This window comes from Eleginops maclovinus, chromosome 14, assembly GCF_036324505.1.
Source record: "Eleginops maclovinus isolate JMC-PN-2008 ecotype Puerto Natales chromosome 14, JC_Emac_rtc_rv5, whole genome shotgun sequence".
NCBI lineage: Eukaryota > Metazoa > Chordata > Actinopteri > Perciformes > Eleginopidae > Eleginops > Eleginops maclovinus.
In genome coordinates, this window is record NC_086362.1 from 3,691,060 (window position 1) to 3,712,781 (window position 21,722).

The 21,722-nt window shown below is 40.3% G+C and overlaps 2 protein-coding genes and 1 long non-coding RNA gene across 5 annotated transcripts; all 3 read left to right on the forward strand.

Annotated features, from left to right (window-relative positions):
- The first annotated feature begins 1,601 nt into the window (after positions 1-1,601).
- Positions 1,602-3,469, forward strand: LOC134875972 (uncharacterized). Of its 2 annotated transcripts, none has more exons than XR_010167311.1 (3): positions 1,602-1,619; positions 1,751-1,813; positions 3,283-3,469. It is a non-coding gene; the product is annotated as an uncharacterized LOC134875972 (long non-coding RNA). The 2 variants fall into 2 exon arrangements; XR_010167312.1 differs by having other exon boundaries at positions 1,611-1,652.
- Positions 3,470-8,554: 5,085 nt separating this feature from the next.
- Positions 8,555-13,848, forward strand: LOC134876037 (sterile alpha motif domain-containing protein 9-like). Its single transcript, XM_063900870.1, has 3 exons — positions 8,555-8,597; positions 8,835-8,897; positions 10,366-13,848. Exon 3 carries the CDS (start codon positions 10,541-10,543, stop codon positions 12,542-12,544), a length of 2,004 nt encoding a protein of 667 aa, XP_063756940.1. The 5' UTR covers positions 8,555-8,597; positions 8,835-8,897; positions 10,366-10,540; the 3' UTR covers positions 12,545-13,848.
- Positions 13,849-14,033: 185 nt separating this feature from the next.
- On the forward strand, positions 14,034-21,269 carry zgc:92594 (uncharacterized protein LOC436996 homolog). Of its 2 annotated transcripts, none has more exons than XM_063900871.1 (9): positions 14,034-14,394; positions 15,402-15,485; positions 15,583-16,380; positions 16,519-16,627; positions 18,022-18,120; positions 18,721-18,954; positions 19,098-19,120; positions 19,365-19,513; positions 20,194-21,269. In XM_063900871.1, exons 3-9 carry the CDS (start codon positions 15,758-15,760, stop codon positions 20,505-20,507), a joined length of 1,551 nt encoding a protein of 516 aa, XP_063756941.1. In that variant the 5' UTR covers positions 14,034-14,394; positions 15,402-15,485; positions 15,583-15,757; the 3' UTR covers positions 20,508-21,269. The 2 variants fall into 2 exon arrangements, with proteins under 2 accessions (XP_063756941.1, XP_063756942.1); XM_063900872.1 differs by having other exon boundaries at positions 18,025-18,120.
- The last annotated feature ends 453 nt before the right edge of the window (positions 21,270-21,722 follow it).

A 21,722-nucleotide genomic window follows, 5' to 3' on the forward strand; every position in this document is an offset into this window, starting at 1 on the left:
ACACTAAATGTAACATGTGTTTGCCTCTGTGAACATCTGAATGACTTTATATGTTCTTGTTGTAGTAGTTATTCATATAGTGCATGTCCATTTATCCTCTTAAAGTGTGAAACCTGTAATCATCATTTGAATTGTTGCTGTGTCTTATTATGTTCACGAGGACAAATATATAAAAAGACAAATCTATAATGTTTTGCTTTCCATGAAATATTTTACGTTATGGTGGAAATGTGGTGATGGTTATAAAATGTGTATCATTATTTTCTTCATATTTACCTTTTATGGAATTTTATGTACGTTTTTAATTGCCTAAAGCTGAATAAACGATCGGACCCTAAAACATGATGTGGTTCTTTCTTCCACTGCCTTTAAATGGTCATGTTTTCCTAAGAGGTGCTTATTGAAGAGTTAAACACATATATAATGTATGGGTTTATAATTAAAGGGATTTCTACATGGCTGTCATTCTTATAAATACAACTACATACTGAGGACTGTGTTTGAGTTCACTGACAGAGTGAATATGCAGCTTATCAAAATGCATCCTAAGAAAACTGGAAATGTGCTGATGAGTCACAAAAGAGGAGGGAGATGTTTTTGTTGGTGTGGTTATCTTTCAGCACTAGAGGACGCAGTTGAACCAGCTCTTCTGTCGGTGCCTGCTGTCGTTGGGATTTGCCCATGATAATAACACATGTATTTACATCTTCAAAGCATTTGCTGAAAATATTTGAGTCACTTGAAAATAACAATATAATTCTAACCTTCTTTAGTGTGTGTTTTTATTTTTTGGGGGTATAGAAATATCTGTGGTGATCTAGGGGGTCCCTGATAAGGAATCCATCATAATGTGCCTTCCTGTGGGTATACGTGTGAATATTCTGAACCACTCTGTTGGTGTGAATGTGTACTTTTTTGGGCAGCTTTTAAGTGTTTAGAGAACATACATTTTCTTCTTGTCGAAGTGAAGTCTAAGGCTTTGTATTATTAATGAGAAATACTATAGGTGAATCATGTATTAAGGCCTCTTTATCAGCATAAGGACATAAAACATAAGGCAGCCCACTGCTCCAAACACTTGGATGGGTCAAATGCAGCCATCCTTGGACTGGGAGCCGTAGGGTCGCTGGTTCAAGTTCCCGAACAGACTTAAAATATGGAGTATGGACTGCTACTTGGAGATGTCCCAGTTCACCTGCTGGGCCCTGCTGTGGGCCCCTTGAGCAAGGCACCAGACCCCCCCCCCCCCCAAACCCCATTGCTCCCCGGGCGGTGTACAATAGCTGCCCATTGCTAGGATGGGTTATAAGCAGAGACCACATTTCACTACGTGTGCTGTGTGCATTAAAGACGGTTTCATCCTCCGATTCGATTCTATCTATAAAGAAGCCTTATGCAACGGCAAAGACATTTCCGGGAAAGCACTTCATTTATTATAAATCCTGCCCTAAAGTATTTCACCTGAAAGTATGAGTCACAATGTAAAAAGGCATTGAGGCTTGACACGCGATATTCATCATTTGAAAATGTTCGGTATGCAACAGGTGTGACTAAGAACTGTCTATAAATAACAAGGTCAGGATACTTTGTCAGACACACAACTGCTGGAACTCAAACAGGTAACCAAACGTTATTTCACTTTCTGTTCACAGGTAAATAAACGTTAAATATAATCTTTCAGAAACTTAAGCATATTCATATTTTAAGCTGATAGTGTTATAACCTGTCTCTTTATGTGTTTCATCATCAGGCATCTGCAAACAGCCAAAGAAGTTGAACCAGAAATCTGGAAACATCATTAGTGCTGGTGAAGGTCAGTGAACTGTAAAATGGTACTACTTTTTAATAAGTCAAGAGTAATTTAAAGGACTTTTACTAACTTGAATTATATTCATTCAATTATTAAGATATGCTCTATATATTTGAATCATATTGGTAACAACTTTGGGGTAACCAGGTTGGGTCAAACTCTATGGTGAGTCACTAATTGTCTAATCTTGAATGAATTCATCGTTTTTGTACTTTATATGGCCAACAGGTCTGGAATGATGAATGCTAATAAGTCATTAACAAAGAAGGATAGATATAGAGGGGAGAACCAGCGTCTTTATTTGATTGATTCCAATTGAGTGCCGCAGGAACGAGTCCTAAAACCCGGAAGTACGTTAGCATTTTACAACTTCCCTCGTCTCAAGAGTCAGTGCCATTTCTTCATAGGATTGTGGAAAATAGCTCGAAATAAGGTCTGTGGTTGACACAAATGTAAGAGACGGATCACTTGTTCGATCACTTTGAAATATGTTGAAGACTTTACATGTCTGAAAAACGATGGTTGTTCACAAGTGGCTGAACAGGACTACAGAAGTTGTCTAGCAAATTGTACACCTAACACGTAAACACTCCCGCTAAGTTTGTTTTCCCCTGTTCTGCTTGAAATACTACTAGTTAAACTCAGTGTGGCTAAAAGGAAAAGCTTTGGTAAAATATGCAAGCGCACGAAAGTCAGTTGAAACGATCTTAAATTGGCGTGACGTTGAAGTCCTGCGACCCTGCTGTATCCTCTGTAGTTCGTTTATAGCATAAGGTTAGCATTTTGCTTCTGGCGATTTAATTTATGATTTGAAAAAGTTGGGTTGACATGTGGAGATTATCCGACTGAACAAAATGTGCATTCATCAAACAGGTTCGTTTTCCACAGATCTTATTTTTTTTACAATATTCCAAAATCCAAAGGAGAAACCGCATAGCTTTTTTGTTGAGGGAACCCACGCGCAGCTTACTTCGGCCTACAAAAATACGTCATCCCTGTGGCGCTCTATAGGTTTGATTGAAAAATATCTATAAGAAGTCTAAAACTATTGTGAAATTGAAACCATTTATAAAGAAAACCATCTATAGTATGCCTAAGGCTGATGGGGATGTCAACAGTTTTGCAAGTCAATCACTAAAAGATTGGGCATCGCAATAGATAGACAGATAGCTATAACAAATAACAACAGTTGATGGGGGCATTTTACATACAAAGAAATTCCATCTCAAAACAAATAATGGGATTACCAAAGTATTAAGAGTTTCCGCTCTGGGGACCATCAATGTCTGTTCAACACATTCATTGCAGTCAATCTAATAGTTGCGTTATTTCATTCTGGCACAAATTGGTGTATGAACTGATCGATGACATCATCCATCCACCTGAGCCAACACTGAAGTGGATAAAATCCTCAACAAAAAACTAAAAAGATTCATTGTTAACATGCACTCTTTTGTTATCACCCTCTTTAGGTGTGTGGATACTGCTGAGACACATTTATTGCGCATAACCAACAAGAGAAAAACACACTTTCATCATTTTGAAGTTTAAGCTTACCGTCATGGAGTCGTCAGTGAGGGAAAGAGTTGAAGTGCTCGAGGAAACTGCTATCAGCAGAGTGTACGCCACAAAACAAAAATTCCCCCAAGATGCGACTATTGTCTTTTTTGGCGATGTTGAACGCTTACAATCCTGAAGCCTACCTCCAGATGTCTGAGTGTCAGAAGATCCTTGGACCACCTGATCCCATCCATGGAGGCCCGCCCTTTGAAGAACGAATGGAGCCTTTCAGTGACTTCATCAACACTTCGCCTGAACACAAATGTACGATTGACCAAGTGTTCGCGAAGAGTGCTGTCAACAAACTATCTGCCTTAGGTCTTTCCAGGAGTGAGACCATGAAGAGATTCATGGTTTCACTTTGTGGAGATCAGATTCAGCCACATATACACCAGTTCATTAAAGAATTGCTGACAAAGAGAGAAAAATGGTATCGAGAAGTTCTCAAAGTTGATTTTAGACATACAGGAGAAAGACAATTTTTACAACGCTGTGTCTGTCTTGGAAACGGCATCTGATAAACTGAGAGAGAACCCCACCTTCCCCCAAACTATTTCTCGTCTCTATTACATCAGAGGAGGCATCACTGACTATAGGAAAGCTGAAGAGTGGGCAATCAAGGCCATTAGAAGAGCTCCAAACAACTCTTATATTGCTGACACTCTCGGGCAGGTTCATAAGAACCATCTGTTTTGGAAGGCCTGGCAATTTGAGGACATCTTACGCAAGGCAAAAGTGGCCTTTAAAGCCTTTAAAGATGTTGAGTTGAAAGCTGACAAAGAAGAGGGCCCAGAAATGGTGGACTTAGCAGGTACTGTAAGCATTTCAGTTTCCTTCAACAACAGAGGCTGCTTTGGCTTCATGCAAGTGGCAAAGATAGCCTTTGAGAAACTCAGCAAGGTTAAATCTGATCCCTCATCGAAACACATCTTCATCCAGGGAAAGAAAATGGAAGTTGAAGCCAAGTTCTCCTTCTTCGAATGGTACCTCGCTTACTCTAACCCTGACAGCAAATCCTTGGAGCCAGCTTACTTCTGGAAGGACATTGTTCTTTGTTACGAAATGTACACAACAAAAAAAGCAACTGAATCCATCACCTTTCCAGGCCTCCTCGATACTCTGAATCGCGGCCTTTTCACTTCAAAGGGAAGGCGTGCTTCCTTTGAGGAGCACAAGAAAACAGTGTCTGATTTGGAGGGAATCCGAGATTATTTGAAAGCCAATTGCGAGGCGCATCTTGACGATGTCAAAGCGTCTGAGAGTTACATACTCTCCAACATCATCTTGAGCAACAGGATGCACAACTCTCCAAAGCTCACCCCGGTGCAAGAACTCCAAGCAGTAATACACCGATTCTTAGACACAGAAAAATATCGCAGAAGCCCTGAGTTTTACCTTTTGGTTCTGCTGTTGTTTTGGTCTGACGGAGAACCTCAGGCGGTGCAAGAAGAGGAGGATGAAGAAGACGAACAACAGAGCACAGAGGATGACTGGTCCGCAAACAAAACCTCGGAGGATGAGGGAAGCGATGATGATCAAGAACCCAGAGGAGGGCCTGTACTACTTTCCCTTGACCGCTTGTTGGACCCTGATCTGCAAAAGTATGTCACATTAATGGAGGAAGCTTTCAAGAGAACCAAGTATGCCAAGTACCTTCGAGGTCGGTACCTCTTGCCTCTCTTCTTTCTGGGGAAGGGCTCTGGACTTTGCAAATGGATTCACAAATCCAAATTGGATGCAATTGTCGAAGAACAAGTGGATGCTGAGCTAGCTGATGAAGAAGGGAAGAGATTCAAAGAGAAATTGAAGCGGATCAATGAAATGTGGATCACAGGGGATGCGTGGCGTCTCCAAGAAATCCAAGACATCCTGTGCCCAATCAAGGTGGAGCTATGCCAGCCTCCACACATTCAACAGGATCACAAGATGGTGTATGTTTTTGCTGGGGGGAAGAAAATACTAGCTAAAATCAATGTTGAACCTGATGATGATTTAGCACTAAGTCCAGTGCTTTTCTATCTTAGCTTCACCATCCAGGGTCCTCTCGTCTTCAGAGTGAGATATCCTCCAACGACTGGACAGTGATTGCATGAATTACCACTTTGGGACAACAAGATGAATGTCTGTTCCAAGCGTCATGGCCACCCATTCAGTAGTTGCTGAGATATGTCAGTCTGGACCAAAACGAGGGACTGACCAACATTTTTATCCCTAGAGCAGGGGTGTCCAAACTACGGCCCGGCGACCAGATGAGTGGTCCATTTTTCTTTTAGCCCGCAGAAATATGACTCCAATGCAAAGTACAGTGTAAATGTTCATGTTCACATTTTTCAGAAGACTAGTAAACCATCTGTCTCGTTTTTGAGGTTGTAGTATAGCTTTAACCATATGTCCCACAAATTATTTTTATTGAACCCTTATGTTTTACCAATTTCTGTGTAATGTCAATTGATGTGTAATAATGATTCTCTCAAAATCAGATACTCATTCTTTGACTTGTTTATTTAACCATTATTGACTTTACTTTAACAGTATCTTAACCATGTGGCTTCCATTTGAAAAATCCTGGAAGTGTAATTGATTATATTGGTTTTGAGACTGATTTAATATTAAATGAAGCACATCATGTTTTTTTATTTTAATGTACTTTTCCAACAAAGCCTACACGCATAGTAAACAAAATATATTGTATTTGCAGTTCTTATTTCTTTTTAGTACTTAGTTGTACTTTTTGTTATTTTTAACATAAATCCATGTTGCAAAAGGAATATACAAATACCTTTGTAAATAATGTATGCATGTTTTTTGTTTTAGCAATAAACATTGATTTATATATTAGAGTTTTGATAAAATAAGGCCTGTCTTAAAAAACAATGGTCAGGCAATAGTTAAAAAAACTGTAATAACCAGTGGTGGAAACTAAATAGTACTTTACTTAAATACACATTCTACACAGTGATACTTCACCTGAGTATTTCCATGTAATACTACTTTATACTTCTACTGCACTACATTTATTTTCCAGATCTATTTACTAGTTACTTTACACATTCAGATTATGACAGTCAATACTTAGGAAACACCTTTAACATATTATTATTATTCTGTATAAATTAAACCATCCAACATTATATGTCAGTAGCTAAAACCACAATGGGTTAACTAATATTTTACAGTTTCTTAAATGTGAAGATTTTCTGCTTTTGCTTTAAAATATTTAGAGCAAGTATATTTTTCTTCTTGCACTATTTTATTGTTTTTCAAATGTGTGTTATTGCTTTTTAAGCCTTGTATGTATTTATGTTGCACTGTTGGAGGAGTCTGGAACTTTCCTTGCCATATCGACACTGTAGCTATATGACAATAAAGCCTTCGAATCTTGAATGCAACAGCGCCCCCAGCGGTCACACATTTAATGAACACTGATGTGATGTGCCTTTTTCTGTCCAATTGTGTATCAAATATTTTTGCTAAATAATGAAATGAGTAATTCCAAATTCTGTTATTCCACCACTGAGGATGACAACAGCTTTCTCGACAAAATGTGACGCAACATTGATGTAACAGCGCCCACACATTAACGGTGAACATAGCTTAGCGGCTGATGTGTTTGCCTCTGTGAACATCTGAATGTCTTTATATGTTCTTGTTGTAGTAGTTATTCATATAGTGCATGTCCATTTATCCTCTTAAAGTGTGAAACCTGTAATCATCATTTGAATTGTTGCTGTGTCTTATTATGTTCACGAGGACAAATATATAAAAAGACAAATCTATAATGTTTTGCTTTCCATGAAATATTTTACGTTATGGTGGAAATGTGGTGATGGTTATAAAACGTGTATCATTATTTTCTTCATATTTACCTTTTATGGAATTTTATGTACGTTTTTAATTGCCTAAAGCTGAATAAACGATCGGACCCTAAAACATGATGTGGTTCTTTCTTCCACTGCTTTAAATGGTCATGTTTTCCTAAGAGGTGCTTATTTGAGAGTCAAACACATATATAATGTATGGGTTTATAATTAAAGGGATTTCTACATGGCTGTCATTCTTATAAATACAACTACATACTGAGGACTGTGTTTGAGTTCACTGACAGAGTGAATATGCAGCTTATCAAAATGCATCCTAAGAAAACAGGAAATGTGCTGATGAGTCACAAAAGAGGAGGGAGATGTTTTTGTTGGTGTGGTTATCTTTCAGCACTAGAGGACGCAGTTGAACCAGCTCTTCTGTCGGTGCCTGCTGTCGTTGGGATTTGCCCATGATAATAACACATGTATTTACATCTTCTATCTCAAAAATGTGCTCAGAATGTTTAAGTGACTTGAAAATAACAATATAATTCTAACCTTCTTTAGTGTATTTATTTATTTATTTTTTTTGGGGGGGGGGAAATCTATGATGATCTAGGGTGTCTCTCATAACAAATCCATCATAATGTGCCTTCCTGTGGGTATACGTGTGAATATTCTGAACCACTCTGTTGGTGTGAATGTGTACTTTTTTGGGCAGCTTTTAAGTGTTTAGAGAACATACATTTTCTTCTTGTCGAAGTGAAGTCTAAGGCTTTGTATTATTAATGAGAAATACTATAGGTGAATCATGTATTAAGGCCTCTTTATCAGCATAAGGACATAAAACATAAGGCAGCCCACTGCTCCAAACACTTGGATGGGTCAAATGCAGCCATCCTTGGACTGGGAGCCGTAGGGTCGCTGGTTCAAGTTCCCGAACAGACTTAAAATATGGAGTATGGACTGCTACTTGGAGATGTCCCAGTTCACCTGCTGGGCCCTGCTGTGGGCCCCTTGAGCAAGGCACCAGACCCCCCCCCCCCCCCCCCCCCCCCAAACCCCATTGCTCCCCGGGCGGTGTACAATAGCTGCCCATTGCTAGGATGGGTTATAAGCAGAGACCACATTTCACTACGTGTGCTGTGTGCATTAAAGACGGTTTCATCCTCCGATTCGATTCTATCTATAAAGAAGCCTTATGCAACGGCAAAGACATTTCCGGGAAAGCACTTCATTTATTATAAATCCTGCCCTAAAGTATTTCACCTGAAAGTATGAGTCACAATGTAAAGAGGCATTGAGGCTTGGCACGCGATATTCATCATTTGAAAATGTTCGGTATGCAACAGGTGTGACTAAGAACTGTCTATAAATAACAAGGTCAGGATACTTTGTCAGACACACAACTGCTGGAACTCAAACAGGTAACCAAACGTTATTTCACTTTCTGTTCACAGGTAAATAAACGTTAAATATAATCTTTCAGAAACTTAAGCATATTCATATTTTTCACTTAACTGGATTGTGTCTTTCATGACGCTTTCCTACGTTAACATTTTTTACTTGTTGCTGGAAATGTTTTTAATTGGGGATGAAAAGTTTTGCTATTTCTTATAAGCTGATAGTGTTATAACCTGTCTCTTTATGTGTTTCATCATCAGGCATCTGCAAACAGCCAAAGAAGTTGAACCAGAAATCTGGAAACATCATTAGTGCTGATGAAGGTCAGTGAACTGTAAAATGGTACTACTTTTTAATAAGTCAAGAGTAATTTAAAGGACTTTTACTAACTTGAATTATATTCATTCAATTATTAAGATATGCTCTATATATTTGAATCATATTGGTAACAACTTTGGGGTAACCAGGTTGGGTCAAACTCTGTGGTGAGTCACTAATTGTCTAATCTTGAATGAATTCATCGTTTTTGTACTTTATATGGCCAACAGGTCTGGAATGATGAATGCTAATAAGTCATTAACAAAGAAGGATAGATATAGAGGGGAGAGCCAGCGTCTTTATTTGATTGATTCCAATTGAGTGCCGCAGGAACGAGTCCTAAAACACGGAAGTACGTTAGCATTTTACAACTTCCCTCGTCTCAAGAGTCAGTGCCATTTCTTCATAGGATTGTGGAAAATAGCTTGAAATAAGGTCTGTGGTTGACACAAATGTAAGAGACGGATCACTTGTTCGATCACTTCGAAATATGTTGAAGACTTTACATGTCTGAAAAACGATGGTTGTTCACAAGTGGCTGAACAGGACTACAGAAGTTGTCTAGCAAATTGTACACCTAACACGTAAACACTCCCGCTAAGTTTGTTTTCCCCTGTTCTGCTTGAAATACTACTAGTTAAACTCAGTGTGGCTAAAAGGAAAAGCTTTGGTAAAATATGCAAGCGCACGAAAGTCAGTTGAAACGATCTTAAATTGGCGTGACGTTGAAGTCCTGCGACCCTGCTGTATCCTCTGTAGTTCGTTTATAGCATAAGGTTAGCATTTTGCTTCTGGCGATTTAATTTATGATTTGAAAAAGTAGGGTTGACATGTGGAGATTATCCGACTGAACAAAATGTGCATTCATCAAACAGGTTCGTTTTCCACAGATCTTATTTTTTTACAATATTCCAAAATCCAAAGGAGAAACCGCATAGCTTTTTTGTTGAGGGAACCCACGCGCAGCTTACTTCGGCCTACAAAAATACGTCATCCCTGTGGCGCTCTATAGGTTTGATTGAAAAATATCTATAAGAAGTCTAAAACTATTGTGAAATTGAAACCATTTATAAAGAAAACCATCTATAGTATGCCTAAGGCTGATGGGGATGTCAACAGTTTTGCAAGTCAATCACTAAAAGATTGGGCATCGCAATAGATAGACAGATAGCTATAACAAATAACAACAGTTGATGGGGGCATTTTACATACAAAGAAATTCCATCTCAAAACAAATAATGGGATTACCAAAGTATTAAGAGTTTCTGCTCTGGGGACCATCAACGTCTGTTCAACACATTCATTGCAGTCAATCTAATAGTTGCGTTATTTCATTCTGGCACAAATTGGTGTATGAACTGATCGATGACATCATCCATCCACCTGAGCCAACACTGAAGTGGATAAAATCCTCAACAAAAAACTAAAAAGATTCATTATTAACATGCACTCTTTTGTTATCACCCTCTTTAGGTGTGTGGATACTGCTGAGACACATTTATTGCGCATAACCAACAAGAGAAAAACACACTTTCATCATTTTGAAGTTTAAGCTTACCGTCATGGAGTCGTCAGTGAGGAAAGAGTTGAAGTGCTCGAGGAACTGCTATCAGCAGAGTATACGCCACAAAACAAAAATTCCCCCAAGATGCGACTATTGTCTTTTTTGGCGATGTTGAACGCTTACAATCCTGAAGCCTACCTCCAGATGTCTGAGTGTCAGAAGATCCTTGGACCACCTGATCCCATCCATGGAGGCCCGCCCTTTGAAGAACGAATGGAGCCTTTCAGTGACTTCATCAACACTTCGCCTGAACACAAATGTACGATTGACCAAGTGTTCGCGAAGAGTGCTGTCAACAAACTATCTGCCTTAGGTCTTTCCAGGAGTGAGACCATGAACACATTCATGGTTTCACTTTGTGGAGATCAGATTCAGCCACATATACACCAGTTCATTAAAGAATTGCTGACAAAGAGAGAACTGGGAGAAAAATGGTATCGAGAAGTTCTCAAAGTTGATTTTAGACATACAGAGAAAGACTATTTTTACAAAGCTGTGTCTGTCTTGGAAACGGCATCTGATAAACTGAGAGAGAACCCCACCTTCCCCCAAACTATTTCTCGTCTCTATTACATCAGAGGAGGCATCACTGACTATAGAAAAGCTGAAGAGTGGGCAATCAAGGCCATTAGAAGAGCTCCAAACAACTCTTATGTTGCTGACACTCTCGGGCAGGTTCATAAGAACCATCTGTTGAGGAAGGCCTGGCAATTTGAGGACATCTTACGCAAGGCAAAAGCGGCCTTTAAAGCCTTTAAAGATGTTGAGTTGAAAGCTGACAAAGTAGAGGGCCGAGAAATGGTGGACTTAGCAGGTACTGCAAGCATTTCAGTTTCCTTCAACAACAGAGGCTGCTTTGGCTTCATGCAAGTGGCAAAGATAGCCTTTGAGAAACTCAGCAAGGTTAAATCTGATCCCTCATCGAAACACATCTTCATCCAGGGAAAGAAAATGGAAGTTGAAGCCAAGTTCTCCTTCTTCGAATGGTACCTCGCTTACTCTAACCCTGACAGGAAATCCTTGGAGCCAGTTTACTTCTGGAAGGACATTGTTCTTTGTTACGAAATGTACACAACAAAAAAAGCAACTGAATCCATCACCTTTCCAGGCCTCCTCGATAGTCTGAATCGCGGCCTTTTCACTTCAAAGGGAAGGCGTGCTTTCTTTGAGGAGCACAAGAAAACAGTGTCTGATTTGGAGGGAATCCGAGATTATTTGAAAGCCAATTGCGAGGCGCATCTTGACGATGTCAAAGCGTCTGAGAGTTACATACTCTCCAACATCATCTTGAGCAACAGGATGCACAACTCTCCAAAGCTCACCCCGGTGCAAGAACTCCAAGCAGTAATACACCGATTCTTAGACGCAGAAAAATATTGCAGAAGCCCTGAGTTTTACCTTTTGGTTCTGCTGTTGTTTTGGTCTGACGGAGAACCTCAGGCGGTGCAAGAAGAGGAGGATGAAGAAGACGAACAACAGAGCACAGAGGATGACTGGTCCGCAAACAAAACCTTGGAGGATGAGGGAAGCGATGATGATCAAGAACCCAGAGGAGGGCCTGTACTACTTTCCCTTGACCGCTTGTTGGACCCTGATCTGCAAAAGTATGTCACATTAATGGAGGAAGCTTTCAAGAGAACCAAGTATGCCAAGTACCTTCGAGGTCGGTACCTCTTGCCTCTCTTCTTTCTGGGGAAGGGCTCTGGACTTTGCAAATGGATTCACAAATCCAAATTGGATGCAATTGTCGAAGAACAAGTGGATGCTGAGCTAGCTGATGAACAAGGGAAGAGATTCAAAAAGAAATGGAAGCGGATCAATGAAATGTGGATCACAGGGGATGCGTGGCGTCTCCAAGAAATCCAAGACATCCTGTGCCCAATCAAGGTGGAGCTATGCCAGCCTCCACACATTCAACAGGATCACAAGATGGTGTATGTTTTTGCTGGGGGGAAGAAAATACTAGCTAAAATCAATGTTGAACCTGATGATGATTTAGCACTAAGTCCAGTGCTTTTCTATCTTAGCTTCACCATCCAGGGTCCTCTCGTCTTCAGAGTGAGATATCCTCCAACGACTGGACAGTGATTGCATGAATTACCACTTTGGGACAACAAGATGAATGTCTGTTCCAAGCGTCATGGCCACCCATTCAGTAGTTGCTGAGATATGTCAGTCTGGACCAAAACGAGGGACTGACCAACATTTTTATCCCTAGAGCAGGGGTGTCCAAACTACGGCCCGGCGACCAGATGAGTGGTCCATTTTTCTTTTAGCCCGCAGAAATATGACTCCAATGCAAAGTACAGTGTAAATGTTCATGTTCACATTTTTCAGAAGACTAGTAAACCATCTGTCTCGTTTTTGAGGTTGTAGTATAGCTTTAACCATATGTCCCACAAATTATTTTTATTGAACCCTTATGTTTTACCAATTTCTGTGTAATGTCAATTGATGTGTAATAATGATTCTCTCAAAATCAGATACTCATTCTTTGACTTGTTTATTTAACCATTATTGACTTTACTTTAACAGTATCTTAACCATGTGGCTTCCATTTGAAAAATCCTGGAAGTGTAATTGATTATATTGGTTTTGAGACTGATTTAATATTAAATGAAGCACATCATGTTTTTTTATTTTAATGTACTTTTCCAACAAAGCCTACATGCATAGTAAACAAAATATATTGTATTTGCAGTTCTTATTTCTTTTTAGTACTTAGTTGTACTTTTTGTTATTTTTAACATAAATCCATGTTGCAAAAGGAATATACAAATACCTTTGTAAATAATGTATGCATGTTTTTTGTTTTAGCAATAAACATTGATTTATATATTAGAGTTTTGATAAAATAAGGCCTGTCTTAAAAAACAATGGTCAGGCAATAGTTAAAAAAACTGTAATAACCAGTGGTGGAAACTAAATAGTACTTTACTTAAATACACATTCTACACAGTGATACTTCACCTGAGTATTTCCATGTAATACTACTTTATACTTCTACTGCACTACATTTATTTTCCAGATCTATTTACTAGTTACTTTACACATTCAGATTATGACAGTCAATACTTAGGAAACACCTTTAACATATTATTATTATTCTGTATAAATTAAACCATCCAACATTATATGTCAGTAGCTAAAACCACAATGGGTTAACTAATATTTTACAGTTTCTTAAATGTGAAGATATTCTGCTTTTGCTTTAAAATATTTAGAGCAAGTATATTTTTCTTCTTGCACTATTTTATTGTTTTTCAAATGTGTGTTATTGCTTTTTAAGCCTTGTATGTATTTATGTTGCACTGTTGGAGGAGTCTGGAACTTTCCTTGCCATATCGACACTGTAGCTATATGACAATAAAGCCTTCGAATCTTGAATGCAACAGCGCCCCCAGCGGTCACACATTTAATGAACACTGATGTGATGTGCCTTTTTCTGTCCAATTGTGTATCAAATATTTTTGCTAAATAATCAAATGAGTAATTCCGAATTCTGTTATTCCACCACTGAGGATAACAACAGCTTTCTCGACAAAATGTGACGCAACATTGATGTAACAGCGCCCACACATTAACGGTGAACATAGCTTAGCGGCGTAGATTCCGAGGCTCCCTGAACGCAGCCTTTTCACCGCATCAACCTGCCCAGTTTATAATTAGCCGTTGAGTCCGTTTGTCTTTCATACAGGTGTGTGTCCACTCGTCCTTTGGGGTCAAATGCAGAAAACTCCAGATGAGGAACTAAATGGCCGGTGACTCACAACGGACCGGAATGTATGTGGAAAACAAAAAACAACAAGTAACGGTAACATGTTAGCCTCAGTAGGACAGGTGCTTTTCGATATTTGAAACGTTAGCAGCGTTGTTGTGCTACAGAAATCCGTGTTTCGGCTTCACGAAGACAACATAAAAGGACTTAATTTATCAAGGTAAGAACATTTACCTGTCTCTGTGTATAGGTTTGTTTTAGCTGAATGCTCTCCCAGGAACTCAGCCAGTGTAGCTAACAACTAGCAAATTAGCTAACGGTTGGTTGGCCCTTTAATCTAAGTTGGTGTTAACGTAGCGTTTGTCATCAGGAAAAACGTGCCATGACAATCAAGAGTTTTCTAACACGCGTTGTGAGCAGGTTCACAGGCCTGTGTGAGGTGGAAAGGGTAGTGTTTTACTTAAGTACAAGTAGAAATACGTCAGTGTAGGAATACTGTGTTAGAAGTAATAGTCCAGCAATCAAAATGTCACTGGAGTAAAAGTAAAAAGGTGCTCTCAGTACTTAAAGTAAACGTCATCCTGCTGCAAATTGGCCTAATTTTGTTTTGAATTATTCACCCACTAAAGCGATATCAAAGCTGGTTAATGTGCCCATTTGAATGACTTTATATGCGGCTGGGTGTCTGGTGGATTAACTCCAGGTGTAACTAAAGTCACATCATGAATCCAAATCTGTAAAGTAACTAAAGGTATTAAATACATGAAGTATAGTAAAAGTACACTCTTTACGTTTGAATTGTAGTGGAGTAGATAAACAACCTAGTACAAGTCCCTCAAAGTTGTAATTAAGTACAGTACTTAAGTAAATCTACTTGGTTACTTTACAAGAGCAGATTCACAGGCCTGTGTTAAACCTCAAGACACTTTTGACTCATGTAAACACAGCAGTGGCAGGTTTAGGCACATTATCTCGAGGTCATAGCCTTTACAGTCTGTTTTTAAACGAGCTTATCTGAGCCAGCAGGACCACCGACTTGTTTTGCCGGTTGTCTCAGGGCCTTACTGTAAGTTACAGTACTTTTGCTTTCGTTTTGACACCACGTTTCTGTGGTGTGGTAAGTAAATTGGATCACCTGGAGTCACAAAAGGCTTCAATAAGGCACAGTTTACCTGTTTACTGAGGGTCTTTCTTATCACATTAATACTGGATTGTGTTTCTTTACAGATAATACAGTTCAACCCCTCAATGGTTTCTGTACCTGAGTTGTTTACATGCCGTGTCCATGGGTGTAATAACGGACTAATATAGGTAAACTAAGTATTGAATTGACTCATTGTTTCAACACTTAAGGTAAAGCAAATTGAGGTATGAGCATTTCTCCTGTCCTGTTTCTTCTTAAACTTAGATCAACCAGATACCTAAAGAGGTTGGAGCTCCACATCAGGAATCCTGCAGCCTCCTCCCTTCCCCCTCCACCTGCTCACCCCACTCCTATCCCTCTCTTTGCTGTTTACACCTTCCACCTTTATTATCTCCTATCCCCACAACTTCCTCCTTTTCCATTTCCATCCATTACGGACATGGCCCAGGCCCAGTCAGAGCAATCCAGCGTCCTGCAGGAGGAGCTCACCTGCCCAGTGTGCCTGGACTTGTACCGTGACCCACACTTGCTTCCTTGCGGTCATAACTTCTGCAAGAACTGCCTAAACCGCTTAAAGCGACAAGCAGATCGAGGTCGCTTCCGCTGCCCCGAGTGCCGCGACTCCCACCGGTGTGGCCTCAACTTTCAGAAAAACTTCAAACTAGCCAATATTGCTGACGACTACCGGCAAAGGCGCAGTGCCATCTCTGCGGCTGCTGCAGCTTTAAAATCCAGAGAGTCGCTGTCGTCTCTTTCAGTGCAGCAAGGCAAGTGTCCGTTTGCTGTTCCCTGTGACTACTGCCCCTCAGTCGCCGCCGAGGCATCAGGTGCTTTGGGGGACACGTCTTCTGCTGCTTCAGGGTCTGTGGATGGGATGGACAAGCAGGGAGCTGCCGCTGTGTCAATGTTTGCCATCAAGACGTGCCTGAAGTGTGAGGTGTCTATGTGCCAGGAGCATGTAAAGCCACATCTGGAGCTGCCGGCGTTCCGCGAGCATCCGCTGACAGAACCGATGAATGACTTCTGGAAGTGGAAGTGCCCGGATCACGATGAGATATACAGGTAGGAGGCGGGAGCACTCAGATGTAGCTGTGGTCATATTTCAGCTGCCATTTCACTAGCAAGTACAACTGTGTTTACAGAAGAGCTGTCATTTAAAAGGTTCATTTGAATTGTGTTTTATTTGGTCTGAACCTCCAGATATTACTGCATGGACGACCAGATGTGTGTGTGCAACGCCTGCACCATAGAAGGAGGACACACAGGACATACCATCAAGACCCTGAAGAACACGATGAAAGATCTCAAGGTACACCTTTTTGTTCTCATCATGGTTTTTACACAGGTGACAGTCATTTTAAATAGTGTTTTAATTGATAATAAAGGGAACTTTCTTTTAAGTTTACTCTTTTCCCCCCGTTACATTATGAGACTAACATTTCACAGGGTCTAAATTGTGTTAAGAGTAGCTGCATTATTGTGACGTAAATATTTTATAAAACAAAATCCCTATATTCAAATAATTTGTTATATATTTTCAGTATTTAACATTATTATATTTAGATATAAATGCTTAAACTCCATTCAGTTTCCCCGCCTTCTGATTGTTTGGCGCACAAAAACTTGTGATGAGTCTGGAAACCTATCGACAACTTGTGTGTGGCAGTGTGTGCGGCAGTGTGTGCATGAATGAATTGAAGTCACATGACCTTCCTCTGCCTCCATTGTCCTGAAAAGTGTAAAGCTGAGAGGCTTCCAGTTCACTGCTCTGGTGTTACAGTCCAGAAACACGTTGAATTTAACAGAACTGACCCAAAATCAGAGTCCTTTCCAGCAAATGCTCCTTGTATTTGCAGCGAATGGACTTAATAAATACAATAATGGTGGAATAAACTCCTCTGTGTTTATAAGTACAGACAGTTTTTTTTAATAATCATTCATGACAAGGAAGTAATGTCTTGGATTGGAAACTATTGGATATTTCAATAGGTTTTAGGTAGAGATGCACCGTTACATCGGTGAGACATCGGCATCGGGCCTATTTACCACCATCGGTAAATAAGGTGACATCACCGATGGCAGTCGCCGATGCTTATGTTTTGCTACGTGACCGGGAGAAGTCGCGTTAACGTTGTTGTAAATCTGACGGACCAAATCTGAAGTCAGGGCATCATTTTGAAGGATTAGAACAGTGACTGTGGGTCTGCCGTAACTTTAAAGTCAAAGGGGGGGGGGGGGGAGCTGCTGCTGCAGGACTTCCGCACCGTGTAGCGGGTGTCTGCAGGATCGGTAAATGAAATCCATCATTCAGTGTTCTTGGGAAGCCGTCGTTTCTATTTGTGATTTTGTTATACTTGCTGCTACTCCCGTTAACTTCCAGAAACGTACTATGGCTCGCTCAACCTCTCTCTCGCTCTGACACATGCACACATGTATCCCCCACTCTCTCTCTTAAAGGGATAGGCTGCCTTGTCTGCATTATGCTACTATTACAGTTGAAATAGTAAAACATCGGCCATCGGTATCGGTGAAATTGTTATTCTTAACATCGGCTGACATTTTTCAATCGATGCATTCCTAGTTTTAGGTCTTCTTCTGACTTTGAAAAGCCATTATTAGTTGGCACTCACTCTGACAGACGTGTGCTTTGGCATGTTTAATTTGTTTAAATCTGTTGTGACTTTATTATGACGTGGCGTTCAGCAGGGCACGCTGGACAAGCAGCTGTACAGGGTTGAGAGGAAGTACAGCCTGGCAGAGAAAAAACTCCAGGAGCAGAAGGAGAAGGAGGCACAGAATAAGGTGAGATGGCTCATGCTTTTATTTATTTAAATTGACAGTGTAAAGGCACTCCTTATACTTCCTCCCACACCCAAAAATAAGTGATCTCGTTTGTTTTTAAATGAACAGCACGTGTTTTTGAACAATAGTTTCTTTATGTGGGTTATTTTTTTCTTATAGTATTTCCAGTTTTCATAGCAGAAGTTCAGCATCTGATAATAAAACTGGGATTCAGCTGAAAACGACCCTTCATTTTAAGCAATCAAATGTCTTCTTTTCGTAAAGAAGCAATAATTGACAGGTATGTTAGTATATCTAAGCCTTTATATATATATAGTCTACAGTTTAAGCATATTAAAGGCTTGTATTGTATAATATAGTTCTTGTTTTTGTGTTTATCTGGGATGCTAAGTTTCAGCACCATGGACAGCCACATAAACACTGAGTAAAGACCAGGGTCAAGAAAATATGTTTAAAAAAATGGCAGTGAAATATTCTTTGCCATCTTTATATCAAAGTAATGAAACTGGAATATTCACGTAAAGTCGGTGATAAAATAATTCATACCACCTCTTCCTCCTCCTCCTCCTCCTCCTCCTCCTCCTCACTTCCCTCGTGTAGAAGTTTTTGGACGACTCTGAGCAGTGTTTGACCCGGCTGGTCGACGAGCTGAAGGCCAAAGTTCTCCGCTTCGTCACCAGATTGCGGGAGTGCACGCGCACTCACTGTGACACCAACGGGCCGGCGATCCAGAAGAACATCTCCAAGATCTGCCAGGACCAGGCCCGTCTGCAGGAGGTCCGCTGCAGCCTGGAGAACCTCCTGCAGGAGAACGAACCTTTCCGCTTCATCGAGGTGAGACGCAGCGCTCATTTAGCATTACTGCCCACCTTTTAAAGGCATGTGTATATTACAGAAATATAATTCTACGTGGACGTTCCCTCAACATCCCCAACAAATGTACCTTTTGTTTGGTTCTGTTTCCGTCTCTTTCGTAGGCATACAAGACAACAGGAAAGCAGTAAGTGCTGCTTGAATATTTTCCATGTTACCTATTTTCATTAATGATCATTCTCTGTATAGTTTCTAGAACGAGTCATTCATATTGGTTTATTAACAACGTCCAAAACGGTCTTTTGTTTAAAAATGACAAAAAACTCAAATCAACAAATCGTAGACATTCAATTCCTTATTAATAAAAAAATGTGTGGGGGGGGGGGGGGGAAACCAAACAGAAGCCCTGATCCGTGGCGTTTGTGTTTTAGGTGTCGTAGGAAACTGAGGAAAAACATGTTCTACCCGGAATACGTGGACATGGAGACAGAGGTCATACATGTGATGATGGAAGAAGAAATGAGGAAGTTCCTTGCTGAGGAACTACCGTTTCACATCATCGCCGTCATCAACTCCCTGTGTAAGGCCTCCTTCTTCTCCTCACGTCACACGATGCGCATTTTGTTGACTTGTTGAGCGCTACAAAATATTACGCATACGCAGCAATCCTGCTCCTCATCGCCCTCTTCGTCTGCTCATTTCGTCTCTCTTGTTATCGCCTCCTCTTCTCCTCCCTTCTCCTGCCTCCCTACTTTCTCTCTCTAACTTCTAACCAGTCAATCAAAAGCTCCTCTTATCGTCCTCCTTCCATTTGCCTCTAATTTCTCTCGTTTACCTCCCCCTTTCTCCTCTTTGTTTACCCTCTTCTCATGTATTTATACTCTCATCCTCTCCATGTCATCTCTACTCCTGTCCATCTCTTTCCCTCTCTGCACTCTCCATGTTATCTCCTCCCCTATCTCTATTAACTCTCTCCCTAACCTCCCTCTCTCCTCCCTCTCTCATCTCATCTACTTCCTCACCTGCTCTTCCTCCTCTAGATTTTTTCCTTTTACCTTTCTTCTCCTTTGTACGTCCTCTTCCTCCTTCCCCTTTTCCTTCTTGTCTTTGCACTTCGTCCTTTCTCTCCTCACCCTTCTGTACTTTATTCTGTCCATCAACTTTTTCCCAGTTTACTCCTTTCAATTTCTCAAGGTGTTTGTTTTGTGAGTTAGGAAAAGAAACAAAATACAAGTTTGTTAATTTCTGTCGACTCATCAGGTCATCTCTCAGACCTGGAGGAAGACGAGGAGAACGAGGAAGAAGCCGCGGAGGATGATGACGACGACGACGACGAGGACGACGACGACGATGACAGCAGCGTGGAGGAAATGAGGAGCGAGGGGGAGGAGGAAGATGAGGAGGAAGACGAGGAAGAGGAGGTGGAGGAAGAAGACGACAACGACGATGAGGAAGGACACAACCAGAGTGGGCCTTACGATCTCTACATCCCAGATGAGGAGGAGGTAGAGGAAGAGGAGGAAGAGGAGGACAGTGATTCAGAAGAGGAGGGTGAGGAAGAGGGAGTTGTTTAACCCAGGATTTGTAAACGTATATATTTTTACACTTATTAAAGCACTTTGGACTTTAACTGTGGATTAGTTTTTGAATGTGCGCTTCAGAAGTCGTGCAGCTACCACATTTTGCCTCCCACAATATTCTGTAGCGACACACTGGAGGAGACCGGCGCTCCGGTTCATCTGTGGAGCTCAACCCGTGTTGCAAACTGCATCAGGTGCTTTACAGTAGGAGACGTCTACAGGCAGAAGTGAATGTAAAACGAGAGAATGTGGCTGGAAGGACTCAAACGGAACATGACGAGACCTCTGCATGTCTGCAATGCCGGATTTTTTTAACACTTTGGTTAAAACTTTATGATCTAACCTGTTGAACTTTTGATATAACAAGAGGTGCTCAGCAGAGAGAGCTTCTGAAACTCCTTGTATTGAGTAAGCATAAGTGTTTGAATTCCTGTGTGTGTGTGTGTGTGTGTGTGTGTGTGCTTAGCATGACATTAGAAAAGAAATGCTATGTGCTAATATGAGGAGCTTGCGTTTCATAGTTGTGCTTTAAAAGCAGTTCATACTTTGTTTCAAAAGAAAATGTCCTATGCACCGTTCATACTTTATTCCCAAATATCAGTTTCAGCTGATGAGGAATTTTGCACTTTGCTACTAAAGCTTGCTTTGTTAGGCCTGAAAAATATGAATGTTAAAGGCTGATGTTTATTTTGATACGGGTGGCTTTGTGAGGGGCCAAAATGTATACATAATAATAATAAAGCTTATCAAAATGTGCCCTGTTGTGAAGCTGTCTTTTTAAATGCATAATTAAATGTGTGTCCAGAAGTGCAAAAAGAAGGGGGTAAACTATACATAATGCACATTTAAATGAACTACACTTAATAAAATAAGACATTTCACTTACTGAAATTATTAAAAAAGGAAATATGATGTGGGCAGTAATTCAAGAATAAGGCTAAACATAATTACGTCTTCATGTTATAATGACCATAAGACAAAAACTATTACACAACAGTATGATGAGAGCATTTCGTAATGGATGTTAAGCACATATAAAAACATGATGACTCCATAACGTTAAATCCAAGTGCTATTTAATAAAAAGAAAAACAATAATCAAAACCTGTGTAATGTTCCTGGGATTACTGGCAATATGCTATTTTCACTACCAGACTTAAAAGTTAATTTCTTCAATTTGTTGCATCACATGCACAACAATTTCTCATG